Genomic DNA, 16361 nt, shown 5'->3' on the forward strand with positions numbered 1-16361 from the left:
AAGATTTACTGTAAGAAAAATTAAACAAAAAAGAAAACACTGTAAAACTAATGCCTTCATAATGAATCATTTTTTGTCCATTATAACAAGTGAGAGACAGATGTTGATTGCATTTGTGATCGTTTCTACTGTAAATTCCGAAAGGAAAATGAGGCACTTCTCATTTTTTATCCGAGGACATTAAAACAGGAGTTTTTACAAACATTTTATTGAACAACATGATGTGTAACATCAACTTTTTTAATAGTAATTCAGTCCATATGAGTACAAAACACAAGACTGTGATGTTGTCATTTGTAACTGTAAATGTCCATCCAATGGTGGCTTAAAACTGCTTTCCTTTACTTAATCTGTTGGAACGCCAAATGTTTTCTTTTCGCAGACGTCTCCAGTATTGCCAGCTCTCGGGCTCCAGCTCAGTTAGCTTTTTAGCTGCTCCCAGGTGTAGCTCATACAACCTACAAAAAAGTGGTCTGATTAGATTTTTGAACTTGTTGGAGTGCTTTTACTAATAAAAACAGCATTAAAAACACTAAAAATATTGATTCAAATCTGTTTTTGTTTACATTTTTGGCAAGAGAATAAGAGTTTCAGAAGAATCCAAGTGGGCGGTTTATGGCTTTACAGTAGTGTAGTGGGAAATATACCATAATATATTAAAAAATCAATATCTGGAGTTGCTTTTGCAAACATTGTTTATATATTAGGTCAAATACCCATGTTTGAGTAATGTACAGTAAGTAAAGAAGAATTCAGTAAAACCGTAAAAGTGAAGTCAAACAAGGTAAATAAGAATAAGGGTAGAAAATGTGCCCTCACCACCCAGGGTATTCTTCAGGATTTTTCAGCTTGGGGTCGTCTCCTTCCTTGTAGATGTTAACACCTACAGCATAAGTAGTGAGCCTGACAGGATCTTTACAAACCTCTGGACCTTTTAATTCCTCCTTCACCATCCCTTTACCTTTTCCCTTTATCCCTGGAAAAAAAAAAAATTAAATGTAATAGTACTAATGCTGCCTTGGCACAAAACAACTGCCTTTTCTGGTAGATACAGGAGCTACCTGTTCTACAGTACCAATAATATAATGTGCTCTTCATTACCTAAACACATAACATGGAGGAAATTCATACATGCAGTTGATGAGTATAATGATGTTTATGGTTGTGTGAATATATTTATCTATGTTGCTAAGTATCAATTAAACATACTGACGCCGAAATGTAAAGGAGTAACATTGTTTAATCTTATTGTATTTTAGAAAAATCTGTTTCAAAAATAACATGCAGCTTAAATTTGTGTAATGAGTTGTCCACTTTACTCACCGACTTTCTTCGCATATGCACGTGTCTGTATTCTGTTTAACAAGTTCATACTGCAAAACACCGATGTGTTGTTTACTGCAGTGTATTTTCCTAAAGCCAACGTTTGTGTTTGTGCAGTGTATTTTCCTAAAGCCAACGTTGTCCAAAACCTGTAACTAGACATTATGGGATTGGTTTACCAAAAATGTAACCAACCTAAGGTTTGACATTCATGACATCAAAATGTTCATAGCCTCACGGTACTTCCGCCTGCGTTCCCCGTGGCGTGTGACAAAAATAGTACTGCCCCTTGTGGACGAGAAGACTTACTGCAAGAAGATTAACGTGATTAGTTAATAAACTGTAATTTTGGTACTTTTGGTGTTCACTGATCTGCAATGCTACTTTACCAACTAAATAACTAGAGGCAGAATTCCTACATAAGGATAAACTGAGTTTATTTACTCAGAAGGAACATGCAGCTATTTAGCATCTTGGATCTGGTATTTAAATATTCCGAGTTTTATCGATTTAAATGCATTTATGGACATAACTAACTATACATAAAACTATGTAAGTACACCTTGTATGTAAATGGAGAACTGCAGATTATCTCAATTGACTCTAGATTTTACAACAAAATGTAGGGACTGTAAGTGAGATTTATTATATTCTTTATTTACTGGACTTTTTTATTGTATATAGAGATTGTCATATGTTGATAAACTATCATTTTAAAATCATTGTTTTACTTCATAAATTCGTTCCACCGAATCACTTCAGTTTTATGAAGTGATTCGGTGGAACGAATAAACAGAAATATTCTCACACTCCTTTCCTCATTTATTTATTTTGTAACATGATCAATAAAAATGCGTGTAAGGTGGACATACACGTCATCCAAAACGTCCGTCAACTCTTGCAGCACTACCGTCTTTAATGGCTCTAATTCATTTAAATTACAATGTGAAGAAAGCGAATTCTAACTGTTCGGGTGGAACCCGCTTTTAGTCCAGCAGGAGGCGGCATACTTGGAACTGTAACTGTGACGCTCTACAATACTAGAGAGTAGAAGAAAACCCACTGGCTCTGGAAAATGTCGGAGTACGCTCACGTTCAGAAAAGTTCGCTGAAATTAAAAGGTGTTGGGAACATGTCAGTTGGAAAAAAGTAAGTCGTGTCATCAATTCGCAAAGTTAATTTCTCAGAGAAAACTATACACAATTAAACTAATCACTGACTCAATAAAATTATGATGTGTTTTGGCGAGGCTAATGTTTACCATGTTGCTAACAACCGCTGTTGACTATTGCGGGGGTTATTTTCGATTTTTTAAGTATATTATTTTTATTCTTGTAATTAAATCTGTTGTCAAAATGTTTCTTTGAACTACGATCAACCAGGATTGTTGTCGGGTATCAAATGTTAATCATGACATAGACCAATTAGCAATAGCTACACCCCAAACACCCGTCGTAAAGCTGATGAACTCCTTCAATCTTTAAGAGTTATGTATCCACAAACATGGTTTATTCGGGTTTCTTTAAACTTAAAAAAATATAAAACATGAGCCTAACTAAGCAAACGGTTTACTGATAATCAGTGGTTTATGTGCTTTGCAAGCAGTCTTGCAAAGCAAGCAAAAATGTTGTTTATCTCTTTAGGCACATTAACATCCTGTGAGCTCAGTGAGAACACGTCTAATTTGTTTGAACAGGAAACGTTTATTTCAGCTGAATGTTATTTTGCATGCATTATAGAAAGAAGAAGAAGCAGGAACAGAATAAACATCGTATGGAGCAGGTGGTAACGAATCAAAAGGAGGAGGAGGTGGAAGACAAGAAACCTTATGTTGACAAAAGGACACCAGCACAAATAGCCTTCGATAAGACGCAGGAGAAGAGGGTAAGTTGTCCAACATTAAACTGACAGGGTGGCAGGTTGTAAAAGTAAAAATCATTTGGCTTTGCCTCCTATATGAATTTGGTATATTTTTTATTTTACACAGTTTTTGTTTATTTATTTATTAATTTATAATTCTGTAATCTGCTACATTGTCATATTATTAAGCTCATATAAACATCCACTGACTCTTGACTTACTGATGAATAAATTGGTAATCAACTAAGAAAATGCATTTAAAGTCTAAAATGAAAATACAAAAGCTCTTTAACCGAATGGATAGTTAATGTTTAATTTATATGATGGTAAATATAGATTACACTCGGTTTTATAACCAACAATGGTGCAGATTAACTTTGCAGCAAAATTATCTTTATGATGCAGCTAGTTAAGATCTGCACCTTACTTATTATATAATGTGGATATTGTGAGAACAGTATGTGTTGGAATGCACCATTTAGACCAGCAAAGCAAATATGCTGAAGCATTACTTAATTCACTAGAAGTATAATATATTATATTTATTTAATATATAATATATAATTTAACTAACAGTTGTTCTCTTGTATCTTTTCTTACAGCAAATGGAGAGGATTCTAAAGAAAGCTTCAAAAACACACAAACACAGAGTCGAGGTAAATATATTTACGTTCCACTTTTACTTCAGAATCTTTAGTTTGCTGCAGAACGCTAAGCTAATGCTTGTGTTTAATTTGTTACAGGATTTTAATCGTCATCTGGACACCCTGACAGAGCATTACGATATTCCAAAAGTCAGCTGGACCAAGTAGTAGAGAAGAGGGGTGTGTGTTTTGTTTTTGCTGTACAAAATGTTTGCTCATCATTTGTCTGTTGTGCTTCAATCTGTCTGGTGTGTACAACTTTTGATTTAATGACATTTGCTTATTTTACCTTTTTTCTCATTTACGCAATAAAGAAACTGAGAAAAGAGTAAGTATGTGGATTCTTTCACAAGGGTATTATTCAGGAATCCAGTACTTCAACAAATGTTACAGGAATAAAATTATACACTAGAATATTTTTTCAGAGGACATGACTTTTATTTAGAAATGTTGAACAGCACAATAAAAAACTCTCATACAGTTTGCTCAGTACTGTATTCCAGATTGGCAGTGTTGGATTACACACTGAGTGTGTATTAGGTGAAGTTGTACCACTCAAAATATAAAATGAATAATGTGTAGAAAGTGACAATTTATGCAGATGTCTGTTTAGAATATTAAGTCAAATCCCAGGTATTCACCACACAGTGTTAAAACAATGAGAATGTAAGACCTAGCAGTAAAGTTTTGGAAAAAGTAAGTTTTCAACATGAGATAAGACATGGCAACTCAAGGTTCATCACAGTAAAACCTAATCCTGACCCATTATTATTTACCAGACTTGAGAGATTAGCAAAATTTTAACATACAATTCTCATGTTTACTTTTTTCAGCTGTTACTAAAAGTAACTTGACAGCAGATGTTTACAGCCTTACACCTCAATATGCTGCTTTGTAATATAAACCAGTTTCATCTGTGGCAGATCACACGTATAGAGGCAGTGCTCAACCACTATGACAACCTGATATACTGTATGTTGGACAAATATTTTTCTCTGGTATACTTACTTATTTCATGATATCATATACTGATGTCTGGTCACCATATAATGTAAGTAAAAAAAATTCTTAGGGAATTTTTTAAATATTGTTTTCCAAAACTAAGAACTCAATGTTTGGTTAGTGTTCAAAATGATTTGTATAATAAAGAGGCAAACAAAAAGGTATAGTATGACTTCTTCATTATTATTTTAAGAGATGTTCATAATTTAGAGCAAATTTTGTGTATACAGTTTCTTTTTAACAACAGACATTGATTCTCTTCAGAATGCCGTCTCCATGTTCGATGGTGTCCATCATGTTATCATGTTCACTTTGGCCCCAGCATGTCACTGGGTTTCACCCACTGATCAAACTGCTCTTCCGTCAGGTAGCCCAGCTCCACAGCCACGGCCTTCAGAGTGGAGCCTTTCTTATGAGCCGTCTTGGCAATGGTGGCTGCTTTGTCATAGCCGATATGGGGGTTGAGTGCTGTGACCAGCATGAGGGACTCATTCATTAACTTGTTGATCCTCTCCGTGTTGGCCTCGATGCCCACCACGCAGTTGTTGGTGAAAGAAACAGTCGCATCGCCCAGGAGACGGGCAGAATTGAGCACATTTTTGATGATCATTGGTTTAAAGACATTGAGCTCAAAGTGTCCATTGCTGCCACCGATGGTGACTGCAACATGGTTTCCCATCACCTGCGCTGCAACCATTGTCATGGCTTCACACTGGGTGGGGTTCACCTTGCCAGGCATGATGCTGCTTCCTGGTTCATTCTCTGGTAAAATGAGCTCACCCAGGCCAGAGCGGGGTCCTGAGCCTAGGAAGCGGATGTCATTGGCAATCTTCATCATGCTGACAGCTACTGTGTTCAGCGCTCCACTCAGCTCCACTAGGGCATCATGGGCTGCAAGAGCTTCAAACTTGTTGGGGGCTGTCACGAAAGGCAGAGCTGTATGTTTGGACACAGTGGACGCCACTTTCTCAGCAAAACCAATACGAGTGTTGAGTCCAGTTCCTACTGCTGTGCCTCCTGCTGCAAGTTCATACACTCGGGGCATGGCGGCCTTCACCCTCTCTATACTGTACTTCACCTGCTGGACATAACCACCAAATTCCTGGCCTAGTGAGAGCGGCACAGCATCCTGCGTGTGTGTACGTCCAATCTTGATGATGTCCTTAAACTCTTCTGCCTTAGCAGCCAGAGCATCATGCAGGGTCTTGAGGGCAGGTAACAGGACCTGGTGCACTTCTGTGGCTGCGGCTATGTGCATGGCAGTGGGGAAGGTGTCATTGGAACTTTGGCTCTTGTTTACATGGTCATTAGGGTGGACAGGATCTTTGGAACCCAGTTTACCTCCCAGGATCTCGATTGCCCTGTTGCTAATTACCTCGTTGACGTTCATGTTGGTTTGGGTTCCTGATCCAGTCTGCCAGACCACCAGAGGGAAATGATCATCCAGCTTACCAGCCGAGACCTCGTCTGCAGCCTGTATGATTGCATCTGCTATGCTGGGACTAAGGCCGTAGTCCTTGTTTACCTCAGCGGCAGCCTTCTTCAGGATACCAAAGGCTTTAATGACTTGGATTGGCATCCTCTCACTCGGTCCTCCAATCTTGAAGTTCATGGTGGATCTGACAGTTTGGGCACCGTAGTACTTGTCAGCAGGGACCTTCAGCTCGCCAAAGGTATCACGCTCGATCCTGTACTCCGTGCTGGCCATTCTGGACGTGGACAGAAGAACTTTAGAGTTCAGAGTAAATCTTTGTGAAGTCAGGAGGGTGCAGTTAAACTGCTGCACGAGCCTAAGAGACCGTAACATGGCTCCGGTTTAGAGGTGAATGCAGTGGGAGGTCAACGCTTCCTTCCACATTGTAAACTGTCATTGGGTGAATAGGAAATTACCCACACTCTGACCAATAGGAGAGCAGGGAAGGTGGGACTTCTGTTCGTGTTGTCCTATCGTGTGGAAACGATCAAACCGCTCCATCCGGATCCGTTAAGTTTCTGATGATGCTATACGAACGTACATCCGCTTTGAGAGTTCGACTACCATTACATAATAAATAAAAGTTCTATCTTAAATTCTGTATTATTGTGGAGCGTTAGATGATGATGATAGACATGTCTTTGGTTTTTGACATTGAATTTTCTTTCATTTCTTCAAGATGTGCAGAAGACACAATTTAAATTGTGATTTTAAAATTAAACAGTGGTGTTAACACAAATTTTAGTCAATCTGATTGGAGGCCATGAAGGCAACGGCACACACTATATAACTCACTGCCTGTTTGTAACATTTAGCCTCATGTTATTACTAAATAAAACAAATAAAATAAAAAACAAATTGTCCCCCTTTAACCACTACTGGTATATATAATGTGTGATTTGTTTCTTTCTGAAATTCTGATATAAAACAAACACAATATATCAGATACTGCTTTGATCTTCAAAGCAGATTCATAATTGAATTGAGAAAAGTTGACATAATTTAATTTAGATCCAATTTTAATTTAAAAATATGAATAATATATCATATAGTTTATCAAGCAGTTTTTACAATGCTACACATATTGGTTGATATTCTATGCGCAACCCATAAAACACATATTATCTTAAAAAGATTTAAAATTTTAGTTGAGTTTAATCTGTTTTCACACATGGACTGATGTATTTTGTACGGACTGGTTAATTGGTCACCTCATAAGAACATATTTATGCTTTGTCCAGTGTTTTCTTTTTATTTGCCATGGTGAGTCAATATATTAAAATTAAATCATTCCTTTTTTGTTTTTAATGTTGGGACATATGCAATATTTAATAAATAGATCATAAGAAAATAACATATTACATTTATACCTAGTATATAATTACATTCAACGCCAAGTATTTAACAGAGAATTTAGAACTGTTTTAATAAATGTAATAGTGATATTATATATGTAGCATTAGTATTATTATTTTATGGAGATAAGAGCTGTATAGTGTAAACAATTGTAGTTGTGAATAAAATGTGATTGTTTTGAGGATATAATTCGTATTAAAAAATTAAAACTTTATAGTTTCGTTACGAATGTGTTTCGTAAGAAAGGAATAAAGTTTTTACTTTTTTATATTTTGGGGGGAAGACTAGATTTGAAAGATTTTCCAGCATTAACCGGAAGTACTTTATGTGATGTGTTTGTTTTCACGTCTACTGCCTCTTCTCGCGGTAACGTATGTTAGTACACTGTTAGCTTGCTGGCTAACCCCATCGTTTCCAGGTTTCGTGTCGACCTGTAAACAGAAAACTGAAAGAGACACCGAAGGACCGTGCATTTGAATTCTTTTCAAATTCTGGCTGCACAAAGGAGTGTGAAAATGCCCCACAGCTTCCAAGCCGGAGACCTGGTTTTCGCTAAAATGAAGGGATACCCCCACTGGCCAGCCAGGGTAAGTGAGCACGGCTGAGAGCAGCCAGAGGGGAGGAGGAGGGGGGCGGGTTGGCTATTGGGTACAGGACGCTAGAGAAGATTCTCCGTGGATTTGTGCTTCTATCAGACATTATACAGATAGTTTGGCTGTCGGGCAACAATACAGGCCTGTACTCTATGCAGTTGCAACAGCAACGTCGTTTGTATGAGATATTTTCGGCCTCATCTGTGTGGAGACAAGCAGCAGCGAGGCTGACGTTGTTATTTTGGAATAAAATGACGTTTCAGATAAAGCATATAATTTCCTTTATCATCTGGTGCATATGAAAACTGTGTATCTTCGCGGATACAAAATACAATACTGATCAAAGCTGAACTGGAACAACTATACTGCAACTCTTGCACATCAGAACTATATAATCGTGTCCTCTTTCTGTTGTTTGTGTGTATTTCAACTTATGTTAGCGTAAGGCATGTAAAAATGTCATTAGTAAAATAAGCTTAAAGAAGGACCACAAGTCTAAAGTGGTTTCTACAAGGATTTGACCCTCTGCAAGAGGTCACTGAGTAACAACATTTATCATTGAATATCAGTGGACCTGATGATTGTCAGAAATTCTACAAAAAAAGTCTATCAAAATTATTTATTTATTTTATTTGATTGAACGCAGATAACTGTTCGATTCAAAAGCTACAATTTGTACTTATTGTTGTGCAGAAAAAAAATATTGTATTCATTGGAAAATCTCACTTTACAATTAGTTGCCTGTTTATTTTAACCAAATGTTTCTTGTTTTTCAGATTGAAGATGTGGCTGATGGAGCAGTTAAACCTCCGCCCAATAAAATCCCTATATTTTTCTTTGGAACACATGAGACGTGAGTATATATTTGAAGAGAAATGTACTGACCCGCGTTAATTGGAAAAATTTGTGTGTAACAAATAGCTCTACAATGCTTTTTAGTTCTGGGCCACAAATGTCTGCATAGTAACAAACATAAGACAACAACTTTATGTCATGGAGGAATGAAGAAAGCAGAGCATAATGACATTTAAAACTTACTAAAAAAAATTGTCTATTACTTTTTCACCTTTTGGAGCAGTTAAAACTATTAATATGATTGTGAAAAATCATTGTAGTTCTGATATGGTATTTTGCCCCCATCGTTTGACCTGGTAAACATTATTTAATGTTAAACTGAACTGTTTCATTCTTTTCCTAGCAATAATGTCAGATTTAGTCTTAAAATGTATTATCATTCTCTCACACCGTTGATTGGTGAAAGTATATCTTTGCCGATCATGAGCATTAACTTATGAGCAATGTCTTGTGTTGTTATGACGTCTTCATATGTTTGCTGACACGACGCACCAACTGTTTGAAGAGATGGCTCCGGCAATATCTTTATACACCACTAGATGGCACAGTCTCTCTTTTAACCTCCCTTTCCTTGTGTTTGTCTTCATCCTCAGAGCTTTTCTTGCAGCTAAAGACCTGTTTCCCTACGAAAAGTACAGAGAACGCTATGGGAAGCCCAATAAAAGAAAGGGTTTCAATGAAGGTTTATGGGAGATCCAGAACAACCCACATGCCTCCTACAGTGCTCCACCTGTGGTAAGTCTAACCTTGTTAGGTTCTAAAAAGCCAACAATCTCTTCCAGTGTCTCATCTTTGTTTTAATCAGTGTAATTTAATTTTATACAAATGTGTTACTCTGGTTTTTTTCCGATGTGTATCATATTGCGTTATAATCATTCAGCTTCTGCCAGAAAATTGTCTATTTTGCAAAATCAAAATCTCATCCTTGGTGTAGGAAATCCTGATCTACTAAAACGTTACATAGCTCAATGCTTGACAAAGTTGTAATGGTAAAACAAAAACCATTTGGCAATCCTGAGGGGGTGTCTTAACAATATAAAATTTGGAACTTCAAGGTAAACTAAGAACTGTAGCGTTTTTAAACAAAGCTTATAGCAATAAATGGCACATGTGATTGTGATGGCAAATTGTAACCTTTGGTATCCTGGGAGCATACAACAGGTTGAGATGATCAAAATATTATTAGGTTTGTGGCAAATTCAGAGCAGGTGGATTGAGAAAAACTACTGAATTTTTTTTTTTATCTTAGAGGAAGAAATTCATTGCACCCTCCCACACTCACTTTTGTCGATAGAAAGCTCATTATGTTGTCATGGTAAACGTCTATATGTCTGGGGACATCATAAAAGGTAGAACAAAAACTGACATAACTAATAAAGGTCAAATCTAGCTGTCCAAGGGTTTCAATCGTTTCTCTAACATTGTTTGTTATGATGCACTCTTACATTTGTGAGATGATGCAGATAACGTGTTAATATGAATTTATTATTTGGCACTAAAATGTTTCCCCCCATACAGTTCAGTTTAAAGCTACGATCACTCTGTGTATGTGGCACAATTAGGTCATTTGGATTCAAACATGGACATTTTTAATAGGTCTGGTTTTTGTTCTGTGCAGCTCTAAATTTGGCAGTCAGTTTAATTGGCATGTTGGGCCGCCTTTCATTTTACTGTATCATGCTTCATCTGCAGCCAGCCAGCTCGTCTGACAGTGAGGGCAACAATGACAGAGGAGGAAGCGACGAGGAGGAAGATGATGAGGAGGTCGCAGTTCCTCAAAAAGCGGATTCAGGGAGCGAGGTTGACTCGGAGTCTGGGAGCGAAGACCAGGGTAGAGAAGCGGGAGGAGGAGCAGTGAAGCGCAAACAAACAGCTCCCAGGGTAGGTGTTCTGATATCGAGTTTCCTTCACAATCAACTTGTGATTATAAAACCACAAATAATGCACACAGAGGTACAAAGAACAATCAGCACCATATGTGCAGAGAAATTTTCTTCCTACTTCCGCTCTAGAAGTAGGATAATATTTTCAAATTATGTGTTTGTTTTTCTGTTCATTGCTTTGCCTTTTTTAGAAACCTCCACCTCCAAAAAAGGCTCGTGGGTCGTCCAGTGAACGAGATGAAGAGAGTGGTTCTCCGTCTGAATCAGAGCCCACACCTTCAGAATCAGACTCTGGAAAAAACAGCGACCAAGTAATAACAAACGCTCATAGCATGTTATGATTATTTTTGTACTGTTGAGAAAATAACAGAGAAATGTTATCTTTTTGGATTTTACAAGGATTTTACACCAGAGAAGAAATCTGGTGGAAGAGGTGGAAAGAAAGCCGCAGGAAGAGGGAAGAAAAAGGTAAACCATTTTCTCTCTGATCTAGAAAAACATTTTAGTGTAACTGTTTATGTAATGGTTTCCTTTGTTTTTATATAAACTAATGAGTTATATTCCATATCATTAGAAAGCATCTTCAGGCTCCGATTCAGACTCAGGATCAGGGTCAGAGAAGAAAGCCGCAGATAGTGACTCAGAAGACGACAAACCTCGACCTGCTCTGTCTGGCTCTGAATCTCAGTCCGGTTCAAAGTCTGAATCAGATTCAGATGCACCTCCTCGGAAGGGTCCACAGGCTCGCAAAAAAGGTACAACTTTTTGCTTCTTCAAAACTTTATGTGGAATGACTGGCATCTCATGAATGTCATGTGAGCTTTGTGGCTGGTGTGTTTAACAGTTATTGTTCTCCTACTACAGAGAAGCCTGCAGCCAAGCCTCGGCAACGGAAACCTAAACCTGCCCCTGCTAAACGAGCACCGTCGTCCTCCTCTGACAGTGACAGGTCAGGATGCTTTTAATACTTGTTCATATGAATCATAGGCTGTATATACGTGGCATCACAAAAAAACCCACTTTCACCACAGTGACAGTGAACCTGACCGCATCAGTGAATGGAAAAAACGAGATGAGGAACGAAGGCGAGAGCTAGAGGAACGAAGGAAAAAGGAGGAAGCAGAGGAACTCCGCCGGTTACGTGAGAAGGAGAAGGAAGAAGAGGAGAAAAAGAAAAAAGACAAAGAAAGGGGTAAAAAAGGAAGTGACAGTGACAGCAGCAGTAGTTCAGACGAGGGTGTGGATGACCATCCGTTAAAGAAGTCCAAGAAACCTCCCCCACCTCCGATCCCAGCACCTTCTGACTCTGATTCTTCACCACCAGCTGAGGTACCTGAGATGTTTCCAATTTTGAATTAAATTCCTTAATATTCAAGAAACACTTTGTGTAAAAGTGCATCAGGTAAACCATCTGGAATATTCTAATATATTTCTGATAGGAAAAGAAACCTTCCAAAAAGCCAGACAGCCACAAAAAAGCAAGGATAAAAAAAGAGAAAGAGAGAAAAGAAAGAAAGGAGAGAGAGCTGAAGGAAAAAAAAGCTAAACGGTCAGAAGAGAGGTCCAGAGCAAGGTAAGTTTACAGGGAAAATTAAAAATAGATACACAATAATCTTATTTTTAAGGATTTAAAATGTTATGAATATTTCTACTAGATCTAAGGCTGAAAAACCCAAACGGAAACCTGAGAGGCCACCGGAAAGGAAGGTGGAAAAGAAAAAGGGTCAGTTTCCCCACATTCACACAAATCCTCAGTAATAACACTGCTTAACTGTAACTTTTCGTGTCCCTGTTGCAGAACCGTCACCACAGGAAAGGCTACAGAAACTTCACACTGACATAAAGTTTGCACTCAAAGTGGACAACCCAGTGGGTTAAAGTGTTACAATTCTAACTGTGTTTTTTTTAACCCTTTTAATTGCAAGCTTAACAAATCCTCTTTTGTGGTAATTTCGTTACTTCTAGGACATTGACAAGTGTCTACAGGCCCTGGCAGAGCTTGAAGCTGTTCCAGTTACCAGTCAGATCCTCCACAAAAATGCTGAGGTTATTGCCACGTTAAAGAAGGTGAATATTACAAGCTTTTCTTAGGCTGCAATCACCTGCAGTTGCTAAAGCAGGGTAACAACACACTGATTGGAACATATTATCTGCTAGATATTCTTGTTATGTTTATGTTGTCATGTTTGAAGAATTGAAGACTTTTTGTAATTCTGTGTAACCTTTTATTTTAGAAAGGTGTCCGTAGTAACCTTAGTAATGCAGAAGAGGTTGAACTTGCCCTGGAAGGCAGTATTTTGGGAACTCGGTTTTCCACTTGACAAAGATTGCAGTCAAGAAAGGAAATTGAACAGTGCAAGTGAAAAGGTGTCGTCATTATTAAGTCGAAATTAGCTATTCGGCTGGTATTACATCAAACAGGATAACAGAATCTTAAGGTGGTAATGACTGGTATCAGAAAAAACAAAAGCAAAAGCAGTGAAAATAGATTTATAAGACGTAAACATCAGACAGAGGAGCTGAAGGAGGCAGTGTCAGGATAGAAGGAGAGCCATGCTGCAGTTAAGATTTTTTTAATTTATTTATTTTTACTTGATGCGTCTCTTTATTTATTCTTGTAAATTACTTTTAACTAAAATAAATGACCATGTTATGGTGAGAGGAAGGCCCTGTATAAGATGTAGTATCATGTGCTCATGCATAATTTATATGGACCTTTTTTCAATGGAAGGACACAGCCTTAATGTTTCCACGTGTGTTGCTAGATCATGTGTCTGAAAACTTTGTGGCGAACTTAATGCTGTATGTTGACAAAGAGAAGATTTTTTTGCTTTTAAATTAAAATTTTTATTTATCCATTATTGTTTCTTGCATGATAAGGTCTTGGTGGTTTGCAGTGTTTTAGGATGTGGCTTTTAAATATTAACCCGTTCTTTTTCAACAGATTCGGCGGTACAAGGCCAGCAATGCAGTCATGGAAAAAGCAAACGATGTCTACAACAAATTAAAACTACAATTTGTAGGGAAGGCAGAAGTAGCCACGAAACCACAAATGGACAAGAATTCAGAAGATAATGAAAAAGATACACATGACACAGGTGAAAAAGAATATGTCAGGTCTATTCTTTATCATGTTTGATATTGAGCTTTAAATTTAGTTAATTTAATTAATTCTCATTTTAATCTTTTTTTTTTCCAGACTCCATTCCAGTGAACGGGGAATCAGAGCAGAAAAAGGACAATGTGGAGTTTGAGGAAAAAGACAAATCACCATACCAGGAGGGAAATAATGGCAACAGTGCTTTAAGTCCAGACAGGTAAACATCAAGTTTGAATTTCTGTTCAGTTTTTAAAAAACGTTTGTTGTTTGTTTGCCTGAACTGCGTGAAATAAAGTGTAGGTATTCAATTAAAATGGGAAAAAAAATATTTGCCAAAATACAATACAATGAGTAAACAGGTTATATATATATATAATATATATATATATATATATATATATGTGTGTGTGTGTGTGTGTGTGCTTGAGGTGTGCAGTATAAAAATAGTTAAACTGGACAAATGGTAAATTATTGACTTTAAGTAACCAGTAAATCTGGCTGTGCACCGTCCAACATGTACCTTTCCCTATGACTGCTAGGAATCAGTTATTCACTCTGTCTTTTGTTAACTGCTGTGGAGCTTATGAAGGGCATCCTCCCTGGTTTGGGCACAGTACAAATTAACCAATAGATTGTTGAAATATATGAAAGTGGGATTGTTCTGTCCAAAATGTACAGGTCTATAGCAAATGTACTTGTGACATAAACCAAATAGACACCCCACTACATCCCACCAACTAACTGTTGTCTTTTTGAGGCGAAGTCCACGCAGTCCGGCTGAAGAACAGACACATAGCTATGACGAAGCAGACAACTCCATCCACACAGAGGCGCCTGCTGTTGAAAGCTAAAAGACCCTTAAACCGCCTGTGAAGCTTAACAAAAAGAAGGTGGTCTTTTTCATTTGGTATCTTGCAACGCTGCCCACCGTCTCCTACAGTACTTGTCACATCACTGAAGTTTGGGACATTTTGTACTATACATAACAACACCAGGTCCTGTTACTTTGTTCTGTTATTATCATAGGAAACTAAAGCTTTTTAGTGTGATAGTCTGAGGCGTGGTGTGAATCCCTTATGTTTCTGAAAATGTACATTTCCTTTTATAAAACACTTGGTCGGTCCTGGACACTCAGCCCAGACCCTGCTTATCTGACAGCTCGGTTCTTTCCAACACAGGAACACTTTGTGTTGGCTAGAAAAATGAATGATTACACTTTTAGCACTTGGAAGCTGAATGTAGACGGGAAATCAAAGATTGTTAAATTGATTGAAATTGGAGTTTTGTTTTCAATGACATTGCAAAATTTGTTTAGCCCTTCAATGTTTTTCATTTTTATAAAGCCTATAGAACATCACAAATGTCTGTGTCTGTGTCTGGGAGATTGGGAAAAGTACTACTTGTGAGTCTTTTATGTTTGTATTTTAATGATGATGTTTTTTTAATATACCAGACTGTAAAAGTGATATTGACCATCAATCCATGGACAGAGATTCAACTGCTTTTCAGACTGACTGATGTCCACCAACCTTTTATTGATGGGTTTTCAGACACATGTATCTATACTTTGTTGAATTCAATAGTTTGTGTGAGTTCTTCACCCTCCCCGTCTACTCACAGTGTCTGCTTTCAGTACTCTGCATAATAAAATGAATAAATGTACAGACCCAAAATTGTCCTCCTTGTAGCTGTGGCCTATTTTGAGATTTGTTGTTGTGTATACAACAGATGTTTATAGCACTCTGTAAATTAAAGCCTTTCTATCACTTAGTTAAGACTTGAATAAAAACCTCAGCATGGGACTTAATTTCATTAAAGTACTTGATGTGTAAAACCTGTTTCAATGTGCTTTACATCAGCTACCTAATGTTGCAGATGATTGTTTCTTATATGAAAAATACCTACTGCTTTCCGTACTAGTCATTCCATGGGATGTTTTTTATTTGAGAATTTAACAGCTATTAACTATTCTAAAAGTGAAGAGAAAGTGAAAAAAAAAACCCAAAACAATTATAACCTGTATGAATTATAATTCTAAATACATCCTTGCTTGGGATACTTTATTCACATTATTTTAACTTTCTATTTTTATTTTCAGTTGAATAACAACTCTTAATGTTAATCAGTCTCTTCTGTGATTTAATAATTCCCAACTTAAATATCTTTCAAATATATAGTCAGAATTCTGCAAAAACAATCCAAATTGTTTCCCTCAGTATTTTGTTGTAGAAATGGTGTTTTCTACAACAAAATACTGAGGGAAACAATTTG

General features: G+C 37.3%; 4 protein-coding genes across 4 annotated transcripts; 2 read left to right on the top strand and 2 right to left on the bottom strand.

Annotated features, from left to right (window-relative positions):
• Positions 1 to 191: 191 nt before the first annotated feature.
• Positions 192 to 1591, bottom strand: mrpl54 (mitochondrial ribosomal protein L54). The gene is made up of 4 exons (XM_008335343.3): positions 1450 to 1591; positions 1324 to 1413; positions 820 to 976; positions 192 to 458 (listed from the first exon to the last, which is right to left on the bottom strand). The coding sequence occupies exons 1-4, from the start codon at positions 1484 to 1486 to the stop codon at positions 326 to 328; spliced, it is 417 nt and encodes a 138-aa protein (XP_008333565.1). The 5' UTR covers positions 1487 to 1591; the 3' UTR covers positions 192 to 325.
• Positions 1592 to 2326: 735 nt separating this feature from the next.
• On the top strand, positions 2327 to 4155 carry fam32a (family with sequence similarity 32 member A). Its single transcript, XM_008335364.3, has 4 exons — positions 2327 to 2472; positions 3063 to 3207; positions 3786 to 3839; positions 3927 to 4155. The coding sequence occupies exons 1-4, from the start codon at positions 2399 to 2401 to the stop codon at positions 3993 to 3995; spliced, it is 342 nt and encodes a 113-aa protein (XP_008333586.1). The 5' UTR covers positions 2327 to 2398; the 3' UTR covers positions 3996 to 4155.
• A 371-nt stretch (positions 4156 to 4526) lies between these two features.
• Positions 4527 to 6891, bottom strand: fh (fumarate hydratase). Its single transcript, XM_008335356.3, has one exon. It carries the CDS (start codon positions 6634 to 6636, stop codon positions 5137 to 5139), a length of 1500 nt encoding a protein of 499 aa, XP_008333578.1. The 5' UTR covers positions 6637 to 6891; the 3' UTR covers positions 4527 to 5136.
• Positions 6892 to 8004: 1113 nt separating this feature from the next.
• Positions 8005 to 15892, top strand: hdgfl2 (HDGF like 2). Its single transcript, XM_008335350.3, has 16 exons — positions 8005 to 8246; positions 9029 to 9105; positions 9701 to 9842; positions 10800 to 10988; positions 11182 to 11301; positions 11390 to 11458; positions 11565 to 11745; positions 11855 to 11939; positions 12022 to 12319; positions 12430 to 12563; positions 12646 to 12713; positions 12789 to 12859; positions 12956 to 13057; positions 13935 to 14088; positions 14190 to 14307; positions 14848 to 15892. The coding sequence occupies exons 1-16, from the start codon at positions 8175 to 8177 to the stop codon at positions 14939 to 14941; spliced, it is 1974 nt and encodes a 657-aa protein (XP_008333572.1). The 5' UTR covers positions 8005 to 8174; the 3' UTR covers positions 14942 to 15892.
• Positions 15893 to 16361: the final 469 nt, after the last annotated feature.

This window comes from Cynoglossus semilaevis, chromosome 2 (assembly GCF_000523025.1).
Source record: "Cynoglossus semilaevis isolate Cse_v1.0 chromosome 2, Cse_v1.0, whole genome shotgun sequence".
Taxonomy (NCBI): domain Eukaryota; kingdom Metazoa; phylum Chordata; class Actinopteri; order Pleuronectiformes; family Cynoglossidae; genus Cynoglossus; species Cynoglossus semilaevis.